General features: G+C 31.0%; 1 protein-coding gene across 1 annotated transcript; it reads right to left on the bottom strand.

Annotated features, from left to right (window-relative positions):
* Positions 1 to 228: 228 nt before the first annotated feature.
* Positions 229 to 20,612, bottom strand: LOC136986038 (uncharacterized GMC-type oxidoreductase Mb1310-like). The gene is made up of 11 exons (XM_067283485.1): positions 20,513 to 20,612; positions 9,196 to 9,395; positions 7,426 to 7,615; positions 5,223 to 5,354; positions 4,837 to 4,958; positions 4,226 to 4,396; positions 3,709 to 3,856; positions 3,467 to 3,627; positions 2,810 to 2,987; positions 2,048 to 2,270; positions 229 to 388 (listed from the first exon to the last, which is right to left on the bottom strand). Exons 1-11 carry the CDS (start codon positions 20,610 to 20,612, stop codon positions 229 to 231), a joined length of 1,785 nt encoding a protein of 594 aa, XP_067139586.1.
* Positions 20,613 to 27,916: the final 7,304 nt, after the last annotated feature.

The following is a 27,916-nucleotide window of genomic DNA, read 5'->3' as shown; positions in this document are numbered from 1 at the left end:
TTTAAATCAGTTTTGTTGTATACAATGAACTATTAATTTAAATAAAAGTCATTTTATTAAATTTTGTAAAATATATTTTAATATTAAAGTTTCTTTCATATGAAAAGCATAATTTAAAATAATTCCATATTTTCTATCCAAAACTAAGACAAATATTAATATACAATACAAATTTAACACAAAATATTAAAAAGAATTTACAAAATTATAATGAAATTAATTAAATTGCTAAAAATATTGAAAAGTTAGATCTTTTCCAAGTGAATCAAATCTGATAATATCAGCAGCTTTCTCTCCAATCATAATTGCTGTTGCATGAGGGTTGCCTGATATTATGGAAGGCATTACTGAACAGTCTGCAACTCTTAAATTTGGAATACCTTTCACCCTGTAAAAAAGTAATATGTGAAATCATTATTAAGCTTGCTTTAAAAATTAATATGCCAATTAAATGTTATAGTGGTATAATTATTATTTTATGAAGCCAAGATTTGAGGAGGTTTTAATTATTGATTCCTCTCCTAATGTTAGAGAATAATTTGAATACAACAATGATGAATAATCTAAAGCATGCTTAGATACTTTAGAGCATTCAGAACAGATGGAATTAATTTTAGTTTTTCTTAACTGATGTGCCATTTTGTTGGATATGGTTAAAAAATTCAACAATGTAAGATGCATCACATATTTGAATTAAACTGGTTAATATTAAGAGCATAGGCAAATATTAAAATTATAATTTATTTTTAAGGTTTCTATTTTTATGAAGAGTTTGGGAACGGATAGAGCAGAGACTAGTTTTAAATAATACTAAAAACCCTTTGTACAGGCTACCATAGCATTATTGTGGTGCATAAAAATTTCTTGTCTTGCATTGTAAATATGTATGTTGTAAGCTTTCACAATACTTCACAGAATTAATTGTACGTTTCTTTGCTAGATACTCCATGTAAACAATACCATTCCTAAAAATTGTGTGTTACTTATCTGTACAGATTTTTCTGAATTTTAAACAATATATGATATGATGCACTCTGTTTTTAGAATAGAATGTAGTAGCAGAGCAATTTCAATTTGTTTATTCTGGAGATTTCCTCAAATTTGCACATCTGCTCGAGCTCTGATCACTGCTTAGTACAAAATGAGGATAAGTTGATGTTAAAATTTGACTGTTACGCATCAATACAACACAGCAAACTAAGACTGGATATAGAAACTAGACACAATTGACTAATAAATGGTAATGGTAACCCGTTTGTACCTCGCACTTCACGCTGCAAGAGATATTATTTAGAAATCCTTGTATTAATGTCCACAGATGTTTTCAAAGTAAATTGTCCTTTTCTTTAAGACTCAATCGTTCAAACTGAGTAGGCTATTCGACGTCTTTAACTAAGACACAATGGTTGAGAACAGATTTTGTGTATGATCGTTTTGCAGGCCAGATATTTACATGATTAAAATAACTTTCGCAGGCGGTATTATTCACTGCCAATGCAAAATGTTTAACTATATTATCATTAATCGGTATTTGTGATATCAACATTGGAATGTTTTTAACGATAGTTGTAATAGAAATTCATTTCTGATAAGTATATAAATTAGGTTGTTCATAAGGTTAAGTCAATCAGTTAATATTAATTTTGACATATCTCTATAAAATTTCAAGAAAGAGTACTATTTAAGTGAAATGTAAATAAGCACATTTGAATATATTTACAAAATCATTGAATGACAAGAGAAAAGTTAATAAGAGAATTAAATAATAAAACATGCATATAATATAATGCATAAAATATGATGTTAAGGCCGCTGCTAACATAATGAATGTTTTGATAAAATTAGATATGTACAGTACTTTACCTATTGTATTGTTGTATATTTATTCAATGTAAGATTTTCATTTATACACTTACTTTTTCTACATTTATTGTATCCTTATTTTATAAAACAAGATTTTTCATTATATTAAAAAAATAATTAAAAATGGCTTAAAGATATATAAAAAATTTAAATAGCTTTTAATTAAAATTCAGTTGCTAATTACCTTAATTTTGCATCAACAACAGTACTTGGATCCGTAGGACTTCCCATTTTACAAGTACCAGCTCCATGATACAGTGCTAAACTAAATACCCTAAGGATGCAAGCAAGGTATTCATCTGATTCTACAGGATAATGATCACATCTCGGATATTCAGACTGCAATAATTTAATGCCAAGTTTCTTCAATGCACTTGTTTCTCCAAAAGCCATACACGTTTTCATTCCTAAAATCAACAAAATGATATTTTAATCAGTTTCATTATCATTGTCAAAAAGGAAGCAGGTTAGAGAAATGGCCATGTGCTTTTGATTCATATTCACTGCATACAAAATACTCTAAATGTAATTTTTATTTTGAAAATACACTTGCATTTCATTATATAAAATGGAAAGGAAATTGATGGCCGGTATGCCGAGGTAAAGTGTCAGCCTATTGCTCTGATGGATCCAGAATCAAATCCGAACAAACAAACCACCTAAGAATTTTCCATGAGAGATTTGTTCCAAGTAGTTGGGCTCCATCCTTCACCACCTGGGCGCCCCTACTGTTGGCCTGGCCAAGCCCAAAATGGGTATAGTTAAAAGGGCCCTCATAAGTGCCCACATGCCAAAAAGAGCAAAAATTAATTAAGATAAAATAATTTTCATTAAATCGACTTCTCATGACTTACCGTATAAGTAAGTAAGTTATATTGTATTAGAAGTTCATAGGAATGATATAAGATAACTTTTTAAATTTACATTACAGTACAAAATGTATTACCTTCTATTAAAGCCAACACATCTTCAATTTTCGACAGATAATTAGGATTGATTCGAGGTTCGTCATGAGGATTTTTGGATTTTAACAAGACGCATCCACGGCTTTTCGGACGCAAAAGGATTGGGTTACAAGTGATTGTATGTTTCAACTTATATTTAGCAAAGGCTTTCAAAAATACCTATAAATACAACATTATTATTATTGCTGGAAACATAATAGTGTTTGTTAGTATTGAAAATAAAATATTTTGTTATACATAAAATTAAGAATAAAAACATTTTTCTACATCGATATGAATATTATTTAGAAATCTGAGAGAATGATGAGACATGGCAGATCGTTCAGGTATTGTGTTGCTTCCTGAGAGGACTTTCTGAGAAATGCCTCTGTTTAGGTATTAGTCACGCGAAGAAACCCGGAAATTTTACGTGGCCCAGTGGTCAGGCGCGAACCCTCTGCCAGTTTTTAGTGGTTTTTATCCACTCGGCCACTGATGGGCATACATCAACCAAATTGCATGTGAATTTGGTAATTTATCTACAGTAAGTATAAATTTTAGAAATTCGAAATACCTCTCAACTTTTAAACTATAAACTTCATAATAATTCATCACTATTTACAAATGACTGAAAAATGTAATAATAATTTTATTCTCACATCTTTACTTAGATGTCCTCCTGGGAACAAAAGAGCTAGACCCGCATCCGACAATACAGAATTTGCTAAAAGTACTATTTGAACATCAGGCCAATTTTTCTTTTCATATTTAGTATTAATAAATCCAATTACTTCTGCGCCACCTAATGAAGTTAAGCGTCCTAAATTGTAAAGAAATATTATTTGTAATATTTAAAATAAAACCTGCAAATTATAAAAAAAAGTCACGGATGCAAACTCACCTTTACCAGAATCCAAGTATAGAGTGTAATCAAATTGATTTAGGGTCAGTTGATGAAAAGAGTAAGGTTTCTCAATAGTAAATATCATAGGACGCCCGATATGATCGTGAAAATTTTGTCCAACAGGAAGATCAGCAATGACAGGGATCTATAAATTCAGAACACAAAGAATTAATTGTAATCCAATAACCTTTAAGTTTTTCTTTATGGCTCGGATATAGTGTCCTTGTTAAATTATTTTTTCAAATTTAACTCGAGACTGAACGTAGATCTTAGTATGTATTAACTATGTAAACAGAGAGCGTGATAGATGAAATTACTCTTTATTGAAAAATTATGCGTAAAAGAGAATTTCATCTGCCTTGCCTCTGTTTTACTGGAATTAGATGCGACTTCATTACATAATACTAATATCTATGTTTAGTCTCACAAGTCTCACATGTCAGATTAATTTTGAGCAAAAAGAATTAACGCTATAATCATAATGGTCATTTACATAATTTCAAATAAAACTCACTCCGAGGTCTGATAAATGTTCTTTTGGTCCTATTCCGGAAAGCATAAGCAATTTAGGCGTATTAACAGCTCCTGCAGAAATGATAACTTCTTTTCTGGCATAAGCGATTTTCGTGACGTTATCCTTTTCATATGCCACACCCTTTGCCTGTTTAAACTCGTCGAGTAATATCTAAAAGTAAAAAGTTTTTAAAAATCTGTTGCAGTAAAACAGGTTTATTTGAAAATCTACTGTACTACTCATACAAAGAAATACCGACAAAGCCCATCAAATTAGCATTTAATATGAAATGGCAAAAATTTTATTTTTCAAATTGATTTGGCTATAAAAAGTACACTATTAACACTTTTAAATTGCATATATAATTTCGATATAGGTTTATTTATGAAGCTTAGGTCTTTTTTAAAACTCTTTCTGCCCTATGGACATTAAAAAGGCTTTTTAATCAAAGCCCATAGTGGATCACCACAAAATCTTTGGAGCCGTTTGTGAAGCTTAGATAAGCATAATCAATGAAAAAACAAATTAGCACTATTTGAGAACTATTCGTTATAACAACAAATTTTATTGGAAAGAAAATGGAAAGAGGAAAAAAACAAGAATATTTTTACCTTTGTTACAAATGCTGAAGTTATCAACCGAAAATTTTTTCTGCATAAGATTGGTTTTATAAATGCTGAATAAGAACTTAATCTCTTTCCTTCTCTTATCGTTCCTTGAGTTGGAAAAAATTCTACAAAAGAAACAAATTTGAAAATTATAATTGCAGAAAATGCACTTCTTTAAATTTCCATCAATTTATTGTAAGTAATGTTTACTTATTTTATTTTAATAATAATCACGCAACTCTGGCAGTACAAAGCTGAAACTTGCATAAGAAATTGATAAACGCGAGAAGGATGTTAACTCATGACTTTAATTACAAATAATTACGTCTTAAGAAAATTTTAAATTTTGTAAAACTATTTAACTGAGAAATTTAGTTAAATAAACTTACGATCCTGTTTATCTGTATTGAAATCTCCTATTTCGTATCCCATTTCAAGGACAGAGGCTAAGAAATTCTTTAAGACAGGAGAGTAGAATGGGGAATGTGCAACAGTCACAGGACCTTTTGCACCATGATATCCTGTAATTAAAGAAGAAAATTAAGATTAACTTCAGATTTTGGTTTTAATTTTTAAAAATTATTATGAAAAATTTCAAATGAAACGTTGAAATTATCTAGTATTTCGTTAAATATATTAAATAAAGGACTTCTATTTTGTGTAAGGAATATTTATGTATAATACAGGATATTCATGAAACGAATGGTGCCCACCGGTGACCGAGTGGATAAAATGACTGAACAGTGGTCGCAGTTTTGCGCCTGACCAATAGGTCGGCCTCGTAGAGATTTCCAGGTTTTTTTCATGAGTCTAGAAGTCACTTATAGAAAGTTCTCCCGGGAGGCATCCTTCTTGGAAGATTGCTCACGTGTTGCATTGCCACATCCCATCTTTCCACTCAACTAACCAACGATAAAGGAATAATTAGGTCTTACAGATACGTAACTTCGTCAGTTTTAGGGGGAATGTTTGCATGCGTCGTATTTAACCATCATCGTCAGCTATTCAAGATCCATCTCCTTTAGGATGGTCATTGGAATTTCTGTTTATGCCTGCTTGGCGATACTAGATTGAACTTGTTGCGGATGCGGACAATCACCTCTTCCTGTCATCACCCCGGTTCCCGGATCTAATTTCATGATTTTTTTCTCGAAAGGACATGTAAAAGGACATGCTTTACATACCCAAACGGTATGATACCTCTGAGATCTCCGAGAAAGAACTTCATTGCATCGTATATACTCGATCGGAACTGGCAGGAGCTCGACTACTGATTGGATGCCAAGTAACCAGAGGTGCGCATAGTGAGTGACGCACATCACACATAGACTTTTTTGCTGGTTGAGTCATAATATGACTGTATGAGGTAAGAACAGAAAATACATATCTATGAAACTCTACCATTCTTTTATGAATATCCTGTATACTCAATTTTTTTGTAGTACGATTTACATTTAAATCTATTCTACTGAAAATTCTAGAAATTTGTTTTGTTAGGTACCTCCCGAGAGTACTATCTATGGGAAACTGGCCCATATTTAGGTGTTAGACCGCGGAAAACGCCACGTAGCCAACCCGTTGATGGATGAAAACCCGTGACCAATTACCAGTATTCACTGGTAGTCGGTAACTGATTTGGTATCTTACTTGAAAATTAACAAAATATTTTTATTTTTAAGTAAAAATAAAGATATTTCGTTTTGACTCTTGACTAAGATCTACTCTATTTGCAATTCAGAAACTACACCAGTATAATAAGGCCTATTAATAAACAAGATCCAAATAGACAGGATATACGCATTGTATATTGAATGCATGGTTTATAACTGGGAGATGGAGATTAAGTACAGTGGATCTGTCAGTCTAATTTATTGTTTAGTTAAACATTTCCATGCATATAATTTGACTTGTGTAAAATTAATAATTTTAACATGTAACCTACCTATCTGTAATCGTCACACTAAATTGCAATAAAATCTTTCTCTCAACTATTCAGATTGTCAAATAAATTTAGACAATATGATCTAATATGCAAATTGCATTAATATTAACACAAAATTTTCTTCTAGAACATTAACTCCAAAATTTTCTCACATAACTTATTAGTACCTCAAGAACCACTCATGACTACCCGCGATATATGAACCATTATGAGCCGTGCCTACTCGTGAACCATTGGTTCACAAGTGTACGTTGCTCATAATGGTTCATATATTGTGTGCATGGCTCATAATGGTGGATAATACTTTATGAACTATTACGAGACAATGCCCACTTGTGAACCATTGGTTCACAAGTGGGCATTGTCTCGTAATAATTCATAAAGTGTTATCTATTTCTAAAGAATTAAATTATAATAGACCTATTTATTATTACAGAATTTCACTTGACTATTTAACTTATATTGTTTTCTTATTCAATTGTGCTATTTATAAACCGTTTGTATAATTTATTCTGTTTATGCTTATTTTATTAATTAAAGGAGTAGAAAATTTAATGATGCGTTTGTAATTATTATACTATGTAAAATTTATTACATTGTAGAGGACAATGTAAAACAATCAATACATCAAAAATAAATAACAAGAATACCATTTAGTAGTAATTCCTTGTTGGTATTATCTTCTGATTTAATAAAATAACCGAGTACATCCTTCCAGCTCCATCCAATAGCTCCTTTCTTTGCCCAACTGTCAAAATCCCTTGGGTTGCCACGAACATATAAATTGTAATTTAAGACGCTCGTTCCTCCTAGTACTTTTCCTGTTAACCAACGTGGTGCCTACAGTGTAAATTTATTACGAATGCTGTAGATTTTGTAAAAATTTAAATAAATAATACGAACTAAGAAAAATCACTTAAAAACAATCTAAAAATAAGCTATGACAATTATTTTTACTGTAAGAAATTTAAAAATCCTTCTAATCTAAAATCGATGTGTTGTTTGCTGCCAACTACCAATGCTTCAGTAGTTGATTCTAACCATGGTGGGCACTCTAAAGATGTAAAGTCAAATGTAGTATGTTTAATGTACAGTATTATTGTTTAAAATTCTTTTTATTAGTAAAGTTAAAGAAAAATATGCTCAGTTTATTTATTTTCCGATTTTATTGAACGTTTTTAATGACCATTTTGCAGATAGAATTCAAAATTAAGTAGTATTTGGAAGACTTTTTATTAGTATATTTGTTTAACTCGTGTTTAGTTTTCTATTTTTCATACAATTAATTCTATGATATACAGATTTTATATGGAAAATTGAACATGTCTCATATTTAGTATTTTTTTTTAATGTCTATCTTGTATAAATATGAATATATAATCTGAATTTAAATATTTATTGTAGATATTTTCTGAGAATTCGGTAGTTAATATACGAGGCCATTTTTGTCGAATAGAATATAGATTTTAAAAACAATCGCATATGTTTCAGCATAATATAAGATACATTTTCCAATAATAAAATGCTGCAAGATAGGGATAGGAAGCTAAATACACCTGAAAGCACTAGTGTGATCTTCATACCTTTGTAAAGAAATAAATGATGAAATAGCCTATTCAAATAAGTACAAGAAAACGATTTGAATGTGAAAAAACGCACTTATTTACACGTAAATACGATATCCAAGAGTGTACTCGTCATTCACGCAGCATAGTGGCTACGATAGTACAGATTGGTGTGCATGTTCCAATTCGAACTTCCCAAATATCGCTTCTAATTACGGTACTGACTGTAAATGTTAATGTGATAAGCCTATAAGTAAAAAGGTTTAAGAGTTCACCATTTTGTAATAAATCTTAATATTTTATTTTCTTTTATAACATAAATAATTATATTAACTTCTTGACAATTGAATCCAAGGTCTGATTTGCACATAAGATACACGAGCTGCAGTTTAGAGCCTTATATTATAAGTCTACAGTCTAGGACCTCAAATTTTTACATGTATTGAGCGATCTACCAAGGAGGTTCTCCTCCTTGGCATGGAAGGATTTTTATGTAAATTTGGGAAACTTTCTGGAAAACTGACTCCTAGTTAAGTGATATGTTGTGAAGAGAGCCCTGAAAACTCCGGAAAACTATTTGGTGGAGGAGAAGGCCTGTTATGTATACTTTAGAGCCATAAGTGTAAGTCCATCCCTGATGGAAACTATATTTATAGTTCTATTGTTTAGTAAAATATATTTCATAACTTTTGTATATATTTAATTTGTAAAGTTTAATATTACTAAACAAATTTTTATAGAATTTCAATCATACTAATATTATTTCCCCAGAAAACATAAACTTAAAAGATGAGTTGAATAATAATAAATTATAGAGAAAAGTAGCTTATGAAAAACTAAATAAAATTTACTTACGTGTTGATCGTATCCAAAAAAACTATGTTTTTGAGATTCCATTCGATAGTCCCAACTGATTTTTCTCGATAGTTTCAAAGGGAGGAGGGGAACATCAGATAAGAGGTTTGGTTCTTCTCCCGCTTCTAGAAGTAATACACTAGATTTTGGATCCTCTGATAATCTGTTAGCTACAGCTGAGCCCGCAGAGCCACATCCGACTGAAATTTTTAATTTATCTTCAATTATCGAATGATTAATACTATCGAATTAGAAAATTAGCAATGCATTACATGGGTAGGGGCTCCCTCCCGGTAGACTTTCTATGGGCCACAGGTCCGTATTTAAGTGTTAACATAATGATGCATGTCCAAGTACGTCCCAATGAGACGTCGAAAAATGCCAAAAAATTGGGTGGGATTAGTGTTGTGGGGGGCACAATTTTGTTCACTCTGTTTGAAGCTTATAACTCCTGTGCTTTTTGCCGAAAATTTCTGAAATTTGGCAGGAAGATTTGTTTATTACCGGGATTGATGCTATTAAATTTTCGTAATTAAAGGTCGAGGGGGTGAGGAGATAAAGGGAGCCATTGTATCGCCAGTTGGATCGGATGACATTTTACTCTTAATCAAAATTTACATTTTTTTTTTTTTTGTTTTTTATAAAACCCATTCCTACCTTAAAAACTAAGCGTTTTGCTTTTTTGTAATACTTAAAAATACAAAACTTTTTAATAATAAAATATCATCAGATGGCGCTACACACAGTTTTAAATGTTGCCGGTAAAGTTAAGCAACTGGTTGCTGGATTTTCTTAATGAAAATAGAATAATTTTAACAACAAAATGTATTTTTGAGCAATTATCTATTTAATAAATGACTTAAATTTCGACCACTTTGAATAAATGAATTCAAGAACAATTGAATTTCTTCAGTGTTTTTCTTAAGTAGGTCATTGTCTATATCTTTTGATATAGGATAATCTTCTTATAATTATAAAGATAATATCAATATACTGTAAAATAGAACGATCGATAGTTATAATTTCTTTTTCCATGTTTCGCTGATTATAAATATTATTATTAATACTACATTATAATTTCCTTAATTAGAATTTTACGAAAACTTACAGATTTTGTGTCAAAATTCTTGAGAAAAATTATGCAGTATCTGATATTTAAATACGATCTTTTCTTATTTTTGTTGAAAGATTTTTCGTGATTATGTTTTAATCTTTTGTGTTAGTAATGATAACGATAGTGACAATGTCCTGATTCTAGTTTTTAATCAAAACACGACATAATGATTGGTGTTTTATAGCAAAATTAATTGAAGTGTACATTATATCCCTATTCGTAGAAGCAACGTTAGGAACCGTTCAGGTATTGCATCAGTAAAATTTTCCCATTTTTAATCCCTCTTCTCACCATCACTAGTCATTAGAAATAAAGATATCTCTTCCATAATTATGTCTTTAGACCAGAAGTTAAAATCATTCACAAATACTTGTACACATGAATTATTTTCAGACAGCTTTGCTATGACTGGGGAGAAAAATAAACTATAGGTGCAATCTTACGTCATCAAAGACTCTCCTTCCTCTCTCATCGTCAGCATCTGTCAACCCCCTTCCACATAAACTACTGACCTAATACTTGAGGGTCCCTTATATATGATCAGAGCTATCAGTAGGGGGCTGGGAATTTTATCACAGGCCTAGGAGCCCATAGTGTTACTAACCTATAAACTTAATTCGATTATTACTAACATAAAATAAAATCTGTAAGACTGCTTTTTATTAATAAACATTCTACGTATTTTATTTGTTCAATTTAAAAAAAAAAGATGGCAAAAGAGCCCGCTGTATCTCTGGCCCTATAAAATCTCTACGGCCTTATAAGATATAAGATTTTAAATATTAAGCAAAGTAGATTTAACATTGTTAGAACATTAACTAAATTGACGATAGTATCGACTAATCTACACGAAAATAAAAGGTAAATTAAACATTTTATTAGTTAATTTTACTTTTTATAGAGTATAAAACGAATAGAATATAATATTTACAAAATGAGTATGAAAGAAATGTACTTTTTATTTTATAAATTTAGGTCATACGTATCTTAATATCGACTCAATATAAAGAATTACAAGGAAAACTTCAGCGATCGATAATATTTATCACGTAAAAAATTTATAAAAAACCTGCATAAATATTATTTAGGTAATCAGAAATAGCACTTATATAATCATGAATAATTATATTTATAGCACTTAAACTGGTTAAATAAATTGAAAAAAAATTTTCTGCTTATCCTATGGATAAAAAGAAAACCAGATAAGACGGGATTTTATGATAAAATTAATTTCGCTCATATTATCTACTTATTAATAACTTTAACAAATAATCAACCTCAATATACCTACATTTAAATTAGAGAGATAAACTTTTTATACTGATAAAATACACTAAGTAGTTATCTCAACAACTATTTAGTGGAGATATACGAGGATTATCAAACTGTAATGGAGCCAAGGAAATCGAGCTCGCATCAAAAATCGAAATCATTTAAGCCTATATTTTATGGAGATAAGAGAAAAACATTATTCTACACCTTTAATTTTACTTGTTTATTTTTAAATAAAATTTATTATAAATCATTTCTATGTATAGTCGATACGTCTGCTTATTAAGGTCATGGAAACAAGTGATTGATAATTGAAACGTTATCTGGGTTTTGCATCATAACGTTATGAAGAGATAGAGCAACCTTCTATTTTATAGATTTTACGATTAGATCGTTGGATATTCGCCTTAAAATATGGATAATAGTCACGCCACCGCTAGGGAGCAATTGAGTACAACGCTAAAATTAAGGTTTCTTAGTATAATCTCGTGTTGCTATACGAAGTAAAAGAACATGTGTGGAAAAGACTAGAGGTACTGTACATGCCAGCGGCGCACGCAGACTATCAAAAAGAGAGGCACAAGCTATAAAAATGGGCATCGTACAATATGCAAGGAGCTTCAAACTCTAAGATTCAACGTCGGATCAGCAGTCCCACAAGGTGGTGTTGTTGCACTCGAGGCTAACATGGCCTTGGAAACAAGGAATAAAGTTTTAATCAACATTAGTTTCTTTTATATTTACAGAATAGGCTTGCTAGAAGTTATGGATTTTCTATTATTTGTTGATAATGAAATTTGAGGCCTCTTTGGGATTAGGGAAAGGGCAGCTCAGACGAAAAGGAGGGCAAGTACCCCAAATCTCCTAACTTACGGACGCCCCTGCATGATGCACAGAACTTTTATAATTTCTGTAAGGAAATAGCATGCTTATTTAATTAATTGTTTGTTTGTATACGGCACGCAACATGTGGGAGGACTCACAATGGAAAAATGGCACCTAACAGGTTGACTTCCTGAAGAAAACTTTACGTAGTCAACCTGTTAGTTGCGAGCGAACCCGCGCCCAATTATCAGTCTTCCAGTGGCGTGCCGTCATTGGAAGCGGTAGAAGCGCCGCTTCCCTTGTATTTTCTAAAATATAAATTTTCGTATTTTAATGTAGTTTGAATTAATTAAAATTAATATTTTATTATAATTGCATTATGTATCTTTTACAAATTTCTATACTACATGCGAAATAAACGATAAGATTGCTATTGTATATTCGAATATTAGTGGCAGAATGAAAGCGCTGTATTGTCAGCTTCCAAACAGCCAGATTATACGCATTCGCGCATGCGCTTTACAGAGCACCAACCTCACAGGGTTTAGCTGATGGAGGCTACACACGTATAACGCTTCTAATGATTCTATCCCGGACCGGTTCTGGGTTGTTAGCCGCCCTCGCCCGATTATGCGAATCATAAGTACATTTATAACTTAACCCAACCGATAGGAATTTACTGGTATGTTTTTATGATAGTTCTGTATAGTTGACAAAAGTTAAAAAAAATCCATAAAAATATTTGATATTTTTATTCCGCTCTCCCATCTTATATTACTTACGGATTTCAATGTTAAACCAGCGATATTACGATTTCGTATGTCCAATCTATAAGGGTATGTAGAAAGAAAGTGTACAATTCTTGTAGTGTTAAAAAATTAACTGTTACTTTGGCAGAATCATTTACAACTAAATTTAATGAAAGATGCATGAGGTGCAAAAAGCTCTAGAATTTATTTTCCTTAAATTTACGATTTATATATTCGTTGTAATAAAAATTTGTCTTTCCACTTTTTTCTCAAGACTACAAATATTCAAGTACAAACTAAGGGTTTTGACTTATTTCTACTTAAAAAGTAATTAAATAATTAAGAGATTAGGGAATTGGGAACATAAATAAAACCCTGCCGAAAGAGCCAAAATTTTACTTAAACATAAGCTTAGCCGAGTACTGTGGGGGCTGATTTATTCGTAATATTAGATAATAAAGACAGAAATTTTTCCAGTTCAATGAGAGTGACTAAAAAGTTGTAAATTTTGGAAATTTTCGTAGACACTGGTCCTAAAACGAATTAGTTAGAAAACAAGTGACGGACAATCTACTTAGTATTAAGTTTAACATATTTAGATTTTTACAGCTATGATGAGAAACGTTTAAAAGTTACAACAACCCTGTCGCGTTCTTTGGGGGTACACTAGTGATGCGACAAGAGGCATTTGACATTGACCGGTATCGGCATCCTCGGGATTTGGCATGCACACACTGCACACCTATTTGGACCGTCTCTGATTCCATCCATTAGCCACTCGTATCGAGCTATTTGACTAAGTGAATTGTTTTAAAATTTAAAAAGTAAAGATGATTTTATGTTAATTTTATGTACTGTACGTTTCTTTACAAAGCTACATTTAATTCTAATTTTCTTTAAAAGTATTTTAATACAATTGAACAATATATTGTACCAGGTATGTATATCCACCGCACATTTTATTTCACCGAGTAAGTTTTTATAATTTATTTTTAATTTTAGCCCTTATATCGTGGCTAGCGATTCGGAATGTAATTGTGATATTAAAAATACATTTAGAGAAGTCTACAGTTTTTACTGGCTTATCGAACAAATGAATACGAATGGACCCTAGACCGGGGATGGGCAACCTTTTTCTATGTAAGGGCCACATTTTAAGACTTTTGAACCGATGCGGGCCGCATACAAGAGAAAGAGAAAAAAGATGTTGGTAAATCAGAATTATTTATTCATATATAATTATAAATTAGTTTCCATGTGTCTGTTAGCTGGTTTCTTGTTTTAATTTTTACTAAATTCATTGCGGGAAAAACTATTCACATACGTAAATTGTAAAAATAACGTTTGAATTTTTGCTGCATACTTCCTTAAACTGGGAAATTGATATATTTATTCACATTTTATGCATCGCGGGCCGCAGGTTGCCCATCCCTGCCCTCCACCATCACTGACGCGCAATTAACTGATTGCCCCTGGAAGTCGGCTTCTTACAGAAACACAGCTTCCCTGTCATCAAATGTCACGGCACGCCACTGCAGTCTTCAGTAGTTTTTATCCACTTAAACAGACCATCATCATCATCATCACGATTTATTTGAATCAATATGTATGAAAATTACAGAATAAGAAGCAAATTCTCCTGAAAATGAAAGTAGAAAAGAATACAGTCGAATCTCCAATAATGACTAACTCTGAACAATGGCGACCTCTAAACAGCGGCCACTTTCGAACAGCAGCTATATTTTACGTTCCAGTCAGTAGCCATTGTTGTGGTTTGACTATACATGTAGGTCCAAGCTATAATCAGTTTAAGATAATTTGTGTTCAAAATTTTTTTCTCTATCTTTGGCAGGGCACCCAGAGAGTAACGAGGGCCTGATAAGACCAACAGCAAATTATGTTAAAATAAATGAAGTAAACGACGAAATATTGTAACGAAGCTCGTAATTAATTAACTGTGACAATCAAACTACAGTCGAATCTCCAATAACGGCCACCTCTTAACGACAACCATTGTTTAGAAGCGTTTCGTTTTGAAATGGTTATACAGTAAAATAACCTCCAAACAACGGCCACCTCCGAACAGTGCCCATTTTTTATGTTCCTGTCAGTGGCCGTTATTTAGAGGTTTGGTTTTATTAGTTTAAATAACATCCAGAAACGCTTTAGAAGAGAATAAAAACGAAAAAAACACTTAAAATTAATTTTATTCTCTTTTCTTATGCATAATTTTACAATGTATAAAGTATGACGTTTGTTAATTAGCGTTAATTAAGCTTTTTTAAATTAATGAACAGCATTGACAACACGTAATTATAATAATATCTTATAAGGAAACTCTCGACTTCTCATTAATCTAGATTTAATATCTTTGTTCTGTTTCTTCGTTTATGGTTCATCAATTCGACGTATTATATAACATAATTTTAATGACTAATACTTTACAATTTTTATTTACGAACAGTTATAAAGTTAATACATTCATAATTAGTTTAATTTAATAAGCTATAAATATTCGAAATAGGTTATTTCTTTTTTAAATTAATATTAAATATGACTTATACTTTAAACACTCAAACTACTGCGTTATTCTACGTCTAAATTTTATAAATTAAAATGAATAACGACTCGACAGGAAGATAAAATGGCCATTTCTCGGAGGTGGCCGCTGTTTGGAGGTTAAATTAAACTAGAAATATTTTTCTTTGAGTAAAAATAATTATATATTTTTTATTAGAGATAATAAGGAAATTTTTATACACAATCTAAGTTTTGTATGAATGACTTAGAATATAGATGAGAAAGCTTTTCTTAATTGTAAGGTCATACACCATTTTAGTTAGATGCTATGTTTTATTACAAATTTCACGAGCTTGCTTACATTTAGCATTATATATAATTTGAAATATTTTCTTGTTTGTTAGAAAAAATAACATTAATATAGGGGTTGAGACCACTACGGGCTTTAAGTTTCCTCTGAAAAAAATTACCAGCTTCCCCTATCGACGACTCTGGTTAGAAGGTTCCATTCTCTGAGATGAGAAGTTGAGTTATGAGAATGTAAAATGAGTTATATTTAAAATCCAACTTATCGTACTGTACTTCTGTACGATAAATGTTAGCTTTTCTTGTGTATCAGTTTATTCATTTCTTAACAATAACAAAAGATATTGATAGAATAACTGTCGTTAAACGGCAATAGAAGTGAGTCCATAAAACATTTCCAGAGAAAGGTTTTTTCCATTCTCTAGAAGTTTTTTATTGTGTTACATTAATTGTATCCTCTATTTTTAAATCTTCGGATCTTATCCTTACAATAGTTCTGTCATTTAAGCTAGTAGCATGAGCTGCTCATTTTGTTGTTTGACAACTAAAGTCTATTTTTAGCTTCGTCATCAAACATCCTTATTACACTTCAACGTTATATTTTTAGCTTCGCTTCTGACCGTTTTCCTCATTTTCCTGATGAATTCATTTTTAGAATAAGTGAATCAACAGAAAAAGAAAATATTTAAAATTTTTAGAAATCGAAAATCCAAAACAAGCGAAAACTCTTAACAACCTCTTAGAAAGTGGACTGTTCCTCTATTACAGCGTCCTGATATTAAAGAAAAATCTCCAGCAACGAGTTGCTTAATTTTCCCGGCGACATTTGGTAGCTCTATCTGTTTCAATATTTGTTATTAAAAACTTTTTACATTTTTAATTATTATAAAAGGCAAAAAGCTTAATTTTAACAATAGGAATGAGTTTTATAAAAAAAATTGTAAATGCTAATAACGAGTAAAATCACCGTTAAGTCCGATCCCACTGAGGATATGACACACGACTCCCCCTTTATCTTCCCATCCTGTCGGTTTTTAACCTCCAAAATTTAATAGTATCAATCCTACTAATACACAAACCTTAATGCCAAATTTCAGAAATTTTCGACAAAAAGCACAGAAGGTGTTAAGCTTCAAAGAATGCCCCCTTCACACGTTAACATCCATACTAGGGATTGCAATCCAGCAGTGTTTTTAATCCAGCTGGATTTTTGCTGGATTAAGATCATTCCAGCTGGATCCAGCGCAGATGTATTTTTGGTGCAATAAAGTGTTATCTATCTATCTATCCAGCAATTTATGGTTTTTTTTAAGAAATAAAACATTTTTTAAAATACTTAAGCAACTTTTATTACTTAGACTGGTCACTATAAATCAGTAAAACTTCTTACACATTTAGGTACTAAACTTAACTTTGGTTCGGTTTAACACTTCAGATAGAGATAATTAACTTTAAATGTTTAGTTAGATTATAATTATAATGCAATCTTTAAGTTAAATAATAACAAAGGTAATTCAAATTAATTTAAATTAATATATTATACTAATGTAAGGGCAGATAATCAGTGGCTAAGTGGCTAGCAGTCTTACCAATTTTCTTATATAGACTCTACATATCAGTCTGTAGTTATTTATAACTAATTTAATTATTCGTGTTAGTAAAATAGTGAATAAGTAATTAGTAGTAATCTAGTAGTTAGTTATTATTATCACAATCATGAATCACATACATTCATATCATATATAAGATACTGATAATCATTAATTTATTTAACTAACTAGGTAGTCTCAGTTTCTCACTAATTTTCACAATAAAATTGCCTAGCCTAGCCCACTAACCACTTATAGAATAAAAGTTAGAAACTCTTACTTAATAGAATTAGAGTAGAAGTTATAAAATATTAGTCTTGACCGACCGTAAATTAGAATTATGCACCGAGGAATAGGAGACTAGGAGAGGAATTACTTATTTTATTTAGCGTGAAGACACTTTATTTAGTGAGAGCGGAAAGTCAACTGGCAATTAGATCAGCAGAGGCAAAAGGGCGGGCGGTGTGGTGTCGAGAGGGGGTGTAGCCAGTGCCGTCTTTAGGGGAGGGTCTACGGGGCCCTGTGCCCGGGCCCCGTAGGCCCTCCCCTAAAAGACGGCACTGGCTACACCCCCTGGCTACATTATCTGAAAGTAATAAAGTTACAAAGAAAACAAATAGGTTACTTAAAATGAAGAAACCATTAATAATACGATTGAAATTACTCCTCCAACACGTAGTGTGAAGTGTTGAGTACAGGGTGAAAAATTTCACTGGCTAAAAAAAAAACAATAAAAAATAAGGTCAACAGATTTTCTGGGATATGTTAAAAGGATGATAGCACGATATCCGTAACCGGTCTGGCCCGTGCTAGCTACACCAGCAACCCCTAGGTCTGTAATCTAGTATTGATTCTGTTTCTTCATGGGGGCTCCCAGCATTTTTCTGGCCCAGGGATCCTTACGTTCTAAAGACGGCACTGGGTGTAGCACGTGCCGCACTGAACGGCAACGTCAACTCTCGCCGTCGAGCGTTAGCGCACGTAGCAAAGCAGCAACGCCGACAACGTAGACTTTTGCGCCATTATTTAGAAAGTTAATTGAGTATTTGCGAATCCGCAGCGCTGGATCCAGCACCAGGTGCTGGATCCAGCAGGCTGAAAAATGCGCTGGATCCAGCTGGATTGCTGGATGAGGGATCCAGCAATTGCAATCCCTAATCCATACACACAGAAAAACCTCCAAAAGTTCTTTTGTATTTCTCGACGTTTCAATGTCCCCTAAGTCGAAAAATGTAAAAATCTTCGGGGGGTCATTTTTTGACCGATCGCCATACTCCCCCTCTGTTATATATAACAAAACCGGAAAAATAATATTGATTTGTTTATAAGAATATAGTTTTCTTATTTATAAATTAACAGCGAATTTCTTATATATATGGAAGTGTTTGAAACCCGAATATTCTTTATAAATAAAAAGTATTTTCTTTCTTTACAGTTGTATAGCTCGATAAATAAAGTACTCTGTCACTATTGTAACCTGTAAGTTTCCTGATTGTAGAGGCATTGAATTAGATTTTTTTTTTCAGATTACAATAAGCTAATAGAGTATATGGTCAGCAAATATGAATAGAGAATACTAATCAAAGCTATTCTTTTACTATTCGGATTGAACTCGAACGAGGATTCTTCAAGACGGAAACAAAACAAGGCCAGATGTCGTATTACGATAGCGTAGCTTATTGTTACGTTTAGAACATATAATTATGTCAGGAAGTGCAGTGCTTTTTGAAAAGTTTTTTCAAGTCTGAAACGTCGAATTTAAAATGTTACTTTCCTCCAATTTGTTTTTTCTAACGGAAAATAAAATAGGAAACACATAGCTAACTTATTCTATGCTGTAAATTGCTCACGAAAATACACAAATCATCTCTTGAAAATGTATACGTAGTTTACCAGCCCATAATTACGTAGCATATTTTCATTCTCATATAAAAATTGGCTGTAGAAATATGCCAACATAACTTTTATTCTAACATTTATTTTAAATTATATAATTATTAAAAAGCAAAGTTTATATACATTGTTATAAAATTCTTATTATTTAAATTAAGCCCCATGGTTCGTATATAGTTAATCGGGATTTCCGGTTCCTAAGATTTCCATATCTGGTCTCGATTTTCATCTATTCGCGAGATTAATGGATGGAAGACAGTGGAAATGCAGCCCAATAAATTTATAAATTCTTTAAATTAAATGAAAAACTTTCTCATTTTATGACACTTTTATACAAGAAAAAGTATCATAGTATACTATATTACCTCGTTTAGCGCACGTTATGCCCTAGGCGCTAAATGAGAAAGAATGGTATAAATTTTCCTAGCAGATGTTCATTAGCTAAAAATCGTCAACGAAAACTTCTAATTCTTATATAAAATTTTTAAATTTTAATGAAAGGTTTATAATCACATAACTCATATAAATAAATATTAACTTTAAATGATTATTTTTCCATAATTTAATGCCAGCTAATTTAGAAATTACATGATTTAGAAAATTAGAGGATGCTGAAATGCGTTTTTTGAGATCACTTCTGTGAATTACATGAATGAATCATCAAAGAAAGAAGTTGAAGGTCAGCAATAGAGCTGTAAGTTAATGGAAGAAATATAGGAATATCAGTAACCAAAGATATTTTATACAGGAAAGGGAGATCAAGGAAGACCAAGAAGAAGATGGAGAGAGCAAGAACACTCGAGTTTGAGAGGACCTAATCCACACTCATAAATGATGACTATATGTATAAAAACAAGAATACTTGATTACTTTAACCATTTGTACACGTAACGATGTTTAAAGCATTCAAAATTAATCGTATCGAGTAACAATTTATCATTTTTCGAGCTGGCATCAACGAAACTTCGTGATGCTTCACTTTAGGAGTGAAGAATATAAACGGTTATTATTAAACACAATAAAAAATAATTGAAAAAAGGGATACTCACCTACTATATAATCGTACTCCAACGGATGAGTAAAGCCGTAACGAATCAATATCCAAGAAAAATAGCATAAACAGTAAAAACGCATTGTATCACACGACATCTTTCAGTATCACTAATTTAATTTTTACGCCCGAATAAATAAAAAATATCAGCAGGTTTTCCTTGTTATGATCACTCTTCGGGTGTTATATATGATAAATTATCATAACAAGTAGAGCTACTTGTATAACACTGACAGCAAGTTACGGTTTTTACGATACGAATGACACAATTAACAGATGGTTGATTTTATTAAATATCGAAAGGATTTTACTATTCGTCGGTTGGAGAGGTATTGATTATTGTCTAGACATTTTTATTTCTTTAGACATAACTGCTTTTGTTAACAGAACCGAGGAAATTTGCAATGAAAGTTAATGACATTATATTAAAAAGGGTGTCAACATCCTAGAAACTAGTACTGAAGAAAATGCAACGGAAACGAAATACCTGATATTTTTCTATTATAAAGTGAGCTGCGTGCATTATCTGGTTCTATAATCTATGATCTACAAAGATAGAACAGTTTAATACTCCATAAGAAAAGATTATTTTAAAGCTTTTTTTCATTCAGGTTAAAAGACTATTGCTAAGTTTGTTAAACGGAATTCTTTTAAAATTCTAAAAGTGAGAATTAAAATTTATAAAAATTTAAATTGAGTTTTTATTTATCTATCTATATATAGAATTTAAAATATACATACTGTATATTTTATACATGTATGTATGTATATACAGTACGTTTGTTAGATGAAGTGTTCTATACCATTAATGTATCCTCACCAAATTTGGCATGAATATTCTTCTAAACCCTAAAAAATGAACTATGGGATACTATGGGGACCCACAACTCCAACTTCCCTAAAGCCTACCTCATCTTAACTTTAGCCCGAGCAATTTTTTGTGTTTTACTGTTCCATTATTATAAGTACTCGGGACAATAAATGTATCATTGTTTTGCATCACTCTCGCTAAATTAGTCCAACAAATGGCGCGTTACAGCTTCATGAAGACCAGGCAATTTTGAAATAGGGGACTTTCTTACAGACATTTTCTTCTAGGGAATCTTTTTGGGAAAATATTTTCTTATAAAAAATTGGTCTGGGTCCTCTATTGATGGATAACATGCCACTAAACCCAGCGTTACCGGTACCAACCCCTCAAAATGGCCTACGCCGGGAACACGTTTATAATATCAAAAATAAGTAGAATTTATTATAAAGTTATACTTAATATAGTTATAATATAAATAAATATTGTTTATATTTCAGTAATTTTTATAGAGTTGTATTCTGAGTTTAAATTTTTAAATTAAAGAAATCAAATAAATTGTCTTGGTTTAAAGATCGATTGTCCCTAAAATAAACAATGATAAATATAAACACGTAATGAATAAAATAGACAAATATTTTAAAACTATTTTCTACTATTTAAGGAGATTATATAATTCATTTTCACTTACTACAAACCATAAACAACTTCTTTTCACGCCGTTCAATGCTCTATTTACCATGCTTAAAAGAATGTCCTTATTGTCTTTCATTGTCTATTTTGTTTTTGAAATTGCTATTTTGTACTAGACCTTTCCAAATTATCCAAATCGGCTTTATTTATATAATATTTAAGTGTTTGAATTGTCTGAAATTCCCTTGAATGTTATGAAGTTCAGTAAACTCAAGCAGTGTTCAATAAGTTGCAACTGAAGAGGATATCGAAACTGGGAATAGGGTGCTACATTATATTATAAATTTTGGTAGAGAGAAATGATATTTGCTAATATTATATCTGTTGATGGTAGAAGGATTAGCAATCATTTACAATTTAATAAATTTAAGAGAGTTTAACACGATTTTTTTTCCTTTATCTGCCCTAATAGAGCCTTTAATTATGGTCACGTTGAAACCATGATGACTATGAAGTTCAGCTAGGCCCACAACGTGGGCAGCTGGGTGATGAAGTGTGAGGCCCAACATCTGGACAAAAACTTATTTTACTTATAAAGTTGAACAGTCATCTCTAAATAGCGAATACAAAACAACCTCCAAATAACAGCCATCTCGGTACAACGAACACTTTCTGTTCCTGTCAGTGGACGTTGTTCACAGGTTTAACTGTATTAATATAATTTTATTTAAAGAGAATATATTCATTTCTATCAAAAAATTTAAATAATGTTAGCTAATACCAACATTTTTCTGTGGATATAAATACATTTATATAATAAAAAATCAAATTTACTGATCTGTAGCATTCTTAACAGCAACAAACCTGTATGTTGACAGGAGAGAAATAAAAATAAATATTTCATATCCATTTTTTAAATTAAATTTGCCTGAAGTTTTAATATTTAGTTAAATTAGGTTAAACCTTGATATAACATTAATGTAAGAGGATGTAGATCCACTTCCATTAACAAGTACAGAATAAGAGGATGAAATGCTGACCCCTTCTGGCAAAAATAAGACAATACTTCTTTCCTCATACTAAAAAAATAGGCTAATTAATATCTGCAAAATTTTCAAATAAAATCAATTAAAATTAATGTTTCGATTTTTAAAATAAAATACTCGAACATAAATCATTTGGATATTTATGCGAATTAGAATTCAATAATGGAATTTATATTGTTTGTAACATAAATCTATCACAAATAACCTCGAATGAACTATCAAATTAGCCTTGATATTCAAAGAATGCCTCTAGGGCATTGTCTGAGATTTAATTCAAATAAATGCAAGCCATTATTTCACCACCTGTTCACTTTACACGAAATAAAATACAGTCAAACTTCGATTTAGCGCCTTGGAAATTTGCACTAAATCGAACGTGGGGCTAAACGTAAGAAATTATATAAAACAGTGAAGTTTACACACAGGTTTGAAGTCTAAAAGTTTAAGTCACGTGATTTGGTGATAACAACGCCCTTTACAGTGAAAACTCATACATTTATTAATTCACAGTGGCTGAAGCATTTTATATTTAATACTTAAAAGGAAGACCCATTCGTGAATATTCATTGGCGTTGTATAGGAGGGCGCTACATAAGGTATAATTTAAAATAAATATAATATATAGTAGATGTGAATAGATTGATAATGTGTAGGCTATAGGAAAGTTTTACCACTATTACTAGGTTATGTTTTATACTTTTCGTGTCAATTTACGTGATATAAGATAAGTTAATCCTGATTAATTACTATTAATAAATGCAACTAAAATAACGATAAAAATTTTTTTAATCATTTTTAAAATCTAGCTTGTAAGTAGTAAATTAAACATTTATACGTCGTTTGCATATTTCCTCATCGATAAAATATTCCGGTTTAAATTGAAACATGACCGCTTACAAATTCAGTATCAATTTGAAAAAATTCAAATTATAAATTACGAATATGATTTCACATAATTAAGGATGGGTTCTAAATTACGTGAATCCATAATCTGTAGGACTTATATTTAAAAAATTAAGTAAATAATAAGAATTTTAATGAAACATCTACACGGAAATGAAACATCTACACGGTCACCAGCGATTGAGTAGATAAAACCAGTGAACACTGGTCATGGGTTCACCAGTGCCGTCTTTAGAACGTAAGGGGTCCTGGACCAGGACCAAGATGGGGCTCCCTTAAGAAAACAGAACAATAGTATATTACAGACCTAGGGATGTATTATTTGTTTCCTCCCGTGAAGTATATACGATTTTTCCCTTCCCTTGGCCAGGAAATGGAATTTTCTTTCCGCAGGAAGAAAGTACCGTTTTCGGCCGAGGTGTGGTGAATAAGAAGTATCAAACATTTTTTAAGTTTTTTCACTCTAAGAATAACGAAAATGATTATTTTAAAAATTAAGTTAATATATTAATCATTGAGTTTTTAATTTTAATCAAACTTTTTAATCAAACTTCAATTAACCTATTTTAGTTAACCTACTTTTTATTTGTAACTTTATTACTTTCGGATTAGGGGGCCCCCTACGGCCTGGGGTCCTGGGCCAGGGCCCCGTAGGCCCTGCCCTAAAGACGGCACTGGGGTTCACGCCTGACCAACGAGCAAGCCACGTGCAATTTTCCTGAATTTTCACGTATCTAACATTTAAATAGGGCCCAATTTCTTATAGAAAGTCGTCCCGGGAGGCATCCCCTCTAACAGCTAAACAGGGAGCCACTTTCCCATTGAAGGTTCTCCCGAGAAGCATCCTTCTTAGTAGATGGCTCATCAAACCATACCAAGACGGAAACAGAACAATTTTTAATTTGAATCAAACAAATCCATGGAAATTATTTGAATTATTCAACCCTTACGAGAAAAACAATAATTGTGTCTTGTCACACAAATTATTTTCGTTAAAATTATTGATTTTTTAAATAAAAATCTTAATTTTTAAAATTACTATATGAGTTACGACTAAAGAATGCTCCATAATTAAATATAAACATTATGTTTATATTTAATTATGGAGCATAATATATTTAATTTATAACAAAAATATTTTATTAAAATAGTAAAGAAAAATTTATCTATATTTAGAAATGAATTAATAGTTGTAAAACAAACAAAATTATTATAAATAGATGTAAACAATTAAAATAATGTATGTAGTTGCTATACCCTAATGTATTATTAGTGGAACAAGTTTTAAGTAACTCGACGTTTATCTACAAATAGATTTTTACAGATTACATAATAAACGAGCCTGAAGGTGGATATTAATATCTAAATGAAGGTACAAAATTTGTTAGTTTAAAAACTTGTTTTTCTTCAATTTTTTTGCTCTTAATTCAACTCAAAATTCCAAAAATCGAGGTCAAACTTGTATTATATTAATTAAACTTTAAAAATAAAATAGTAATAATAATAATTCATCACACTTTTTCTGTGTCATTTATAAAATTTGACAATTTCTAGGTTAATTTCTTTTAAGATTATTCAGTTTTAATCGTTTTTTTAAGTCATAAAAAAGTTGATAGACTTTCTCGGCATTCTTTATTTGTCTTCATCCACAATAATTGCTTATTACAGTATCACCTTTAAGTCTTCAGATATACTGTACATAAAATTACAAATACAATGATTACTCGTAAAAAAGGGGACCATTTTATCCATTTAAAAATATTATCCTCCTACACCTCTTCAACGTATAAAAATCCTTCTGTTCAAAGACCTGAAACATCGAGAAGTGCAAAAAAATCGGGGTTTTTTTCTGTATGAATAGATGTTTGTGTATGTGTGTTGGGAGCATTTTTTTTAAAATTTACTTTAAAGCTTAACTCCTACGACTTTTGTCAAAAATGTCTGAAATTTTGAGGGAAGTTTGTGTGTTAGGGAGAAATGTTTCCAATTTCCTTAAAATCTCCCGAACAATGGTCCTATTTTCGTGAAAATTTTCGTGAACATTTCTACGTAATACACCACATTACCTGCAAAATTTCGGAATTTTTCGACAAACGGTACAGAAGTTATTAAGCTTCAAATTGGATGAAGTAAATCGTGCCCCCACATACACTAACATCCATACATACAAAAAGTCCCTCAATTCATAAAATTTTAGTTTCTGGATTAATTTATGTTATGAGATATATTAAATTATTATGTATTATATTATTTACAAAGGATTTATGATATATTTACTTTGATTTCCTTCTTAAATAATGCTTCAAATCGCCATTATAGAAACACTAAACTATCTTCAAGTGAAACCTCGATTTACCGTCACTGTTTGCTCACGTCTGAAATTGCCACTAAATCAAGTGTGGTGCTAAACCGAAATGTTATATAATAATAAAATTTACCGACGAATTTTAATTCGGGAGTGTTTAAGTCACAAGATCTGATGAGGAAAACGTCACATTCTGATACTTAAATGTTCTGTATTTAAATACTCGTGGAAAAAATTCATTCATTCTTTAGCGAATATGGTGCTATTTATCAGGCGCTATATCGAGAAATGTATCAATATTATTAATTTAATAAAAGAAATTATAATATCTATATATAAATAAAGTGTTTCAACCACTCTCTACACGACTGATTGATCAGAGACTTATATTTGTATCTTAATTATTAAATATGTTATATATATTTTTATACAATCAAACCTCGATATTTCGCCACCCTGTAAAGCGCCAATTAATGCTCGTGAAAAGAATATTATGCTTCGTTATTTCTGAATTACAAAATAGTATGATTATACAGTATTTTGTATACTTATTTTTTAGGACTTTTAAATTCAAAGATTCTTCGGTTTAGCGCCACAACTTCATTTTAAAGGCGAACTGACTGCACGTGGCGCTGAATAGAGGTTTGACTGTATATATATATACATAAATACACTAATACAAACCTAATACAGGCTACATACAGGTATGTAGCCTGTATTAGGTTGTATTCATTAAAAGCCTTTGTTTTTTTACTTAATTACTTTAATTAAAATAATCACAAACAAAAATTATCCTTGTAAAACGAATAGGAAAATTCTTTTGCATTAATTATAACTGAAAAAATTAATTTTTTATCATAGAATAATAATTATTATAATAGCAACATTTAGGCCTATACATTATTTTTAATACTTTTTAAAAGAATTTATTAATTATTGAATTATTACTAAGATTTAAATTTAAAAAAAAATGAAAGATTAAAATATTTTTTAAAACTTTGTTATACAATAATCAGGAATAAACACCGTAATAAACTCGTTTAAGTCAACCTGAAATGAAGTTGTTACGACTAGTCCTACAGTGAACAATTAAAGATTGTTTTTTAAATCTGATAATATAAATATCAATTATCAAACAAGGATAATAAATTTAACGAATAATTTTAAATTTTATTAGCCTACTATATAAATAATTTTTCCGGTTAAATTCTATATTAGTGATTTAAAAAAAAAATTGAGGTATAACGAGGGAAAAGCAGGGACTGGTATATAACTTCAGGCTCTAAATGAGAAAATATTCTATGAATTGTCTTAACAGATAGTAAACAATTAAAACGGTCAATTATAAGTAAAATACTGTACTATGCCAAGCAGTCGAACCTCTCAACAAAGGCCACTGACCGAAATATTAAAAAATGGTCTTATTTGGAGGTTATTTATGTAGGAATGTTTTTAAAAAGTTCCTGGAAAGATAGTTGCTGTTTAGTGGCGACCGTTATTGAGAGGTGGTCGTCATTAGAGGTTCGATCATCATTGGGTTTTATATATATATATAGCCTATATACTCGGTGTTGGAGCCATAAATCTACGATACGCTTCTGGAAGTTATAAAATGTCAGTATGGAAGGATGATCATTCTTTCTTCAAAATGATTATTAAATTTTATGTTTAAAACTTATTATTTTGTATATTTGTGGGACTTGAAAA

The sequence above is a fragment of the Centruroides vittatus genome, unplaced genomic scaffold (assembly GCF_030686945.1).
Source record: "Centruroides vittatus isolate TY-2023 unplaced genomic scaffold, ASM3068694v2 contig_988, whole genome shotgun sequence".
In the NCBI taxonomy this organism is placed as follows: domain Eukaryota; kingdom Metazoa; phylum Arthropoda; class Arachnida; order Scorpiones; family Buthidae; genus Centruroides; species Centruroides vittatus.
This window is presented reverse-complemented; position numbering and strand designations above follow the sequence as displayed.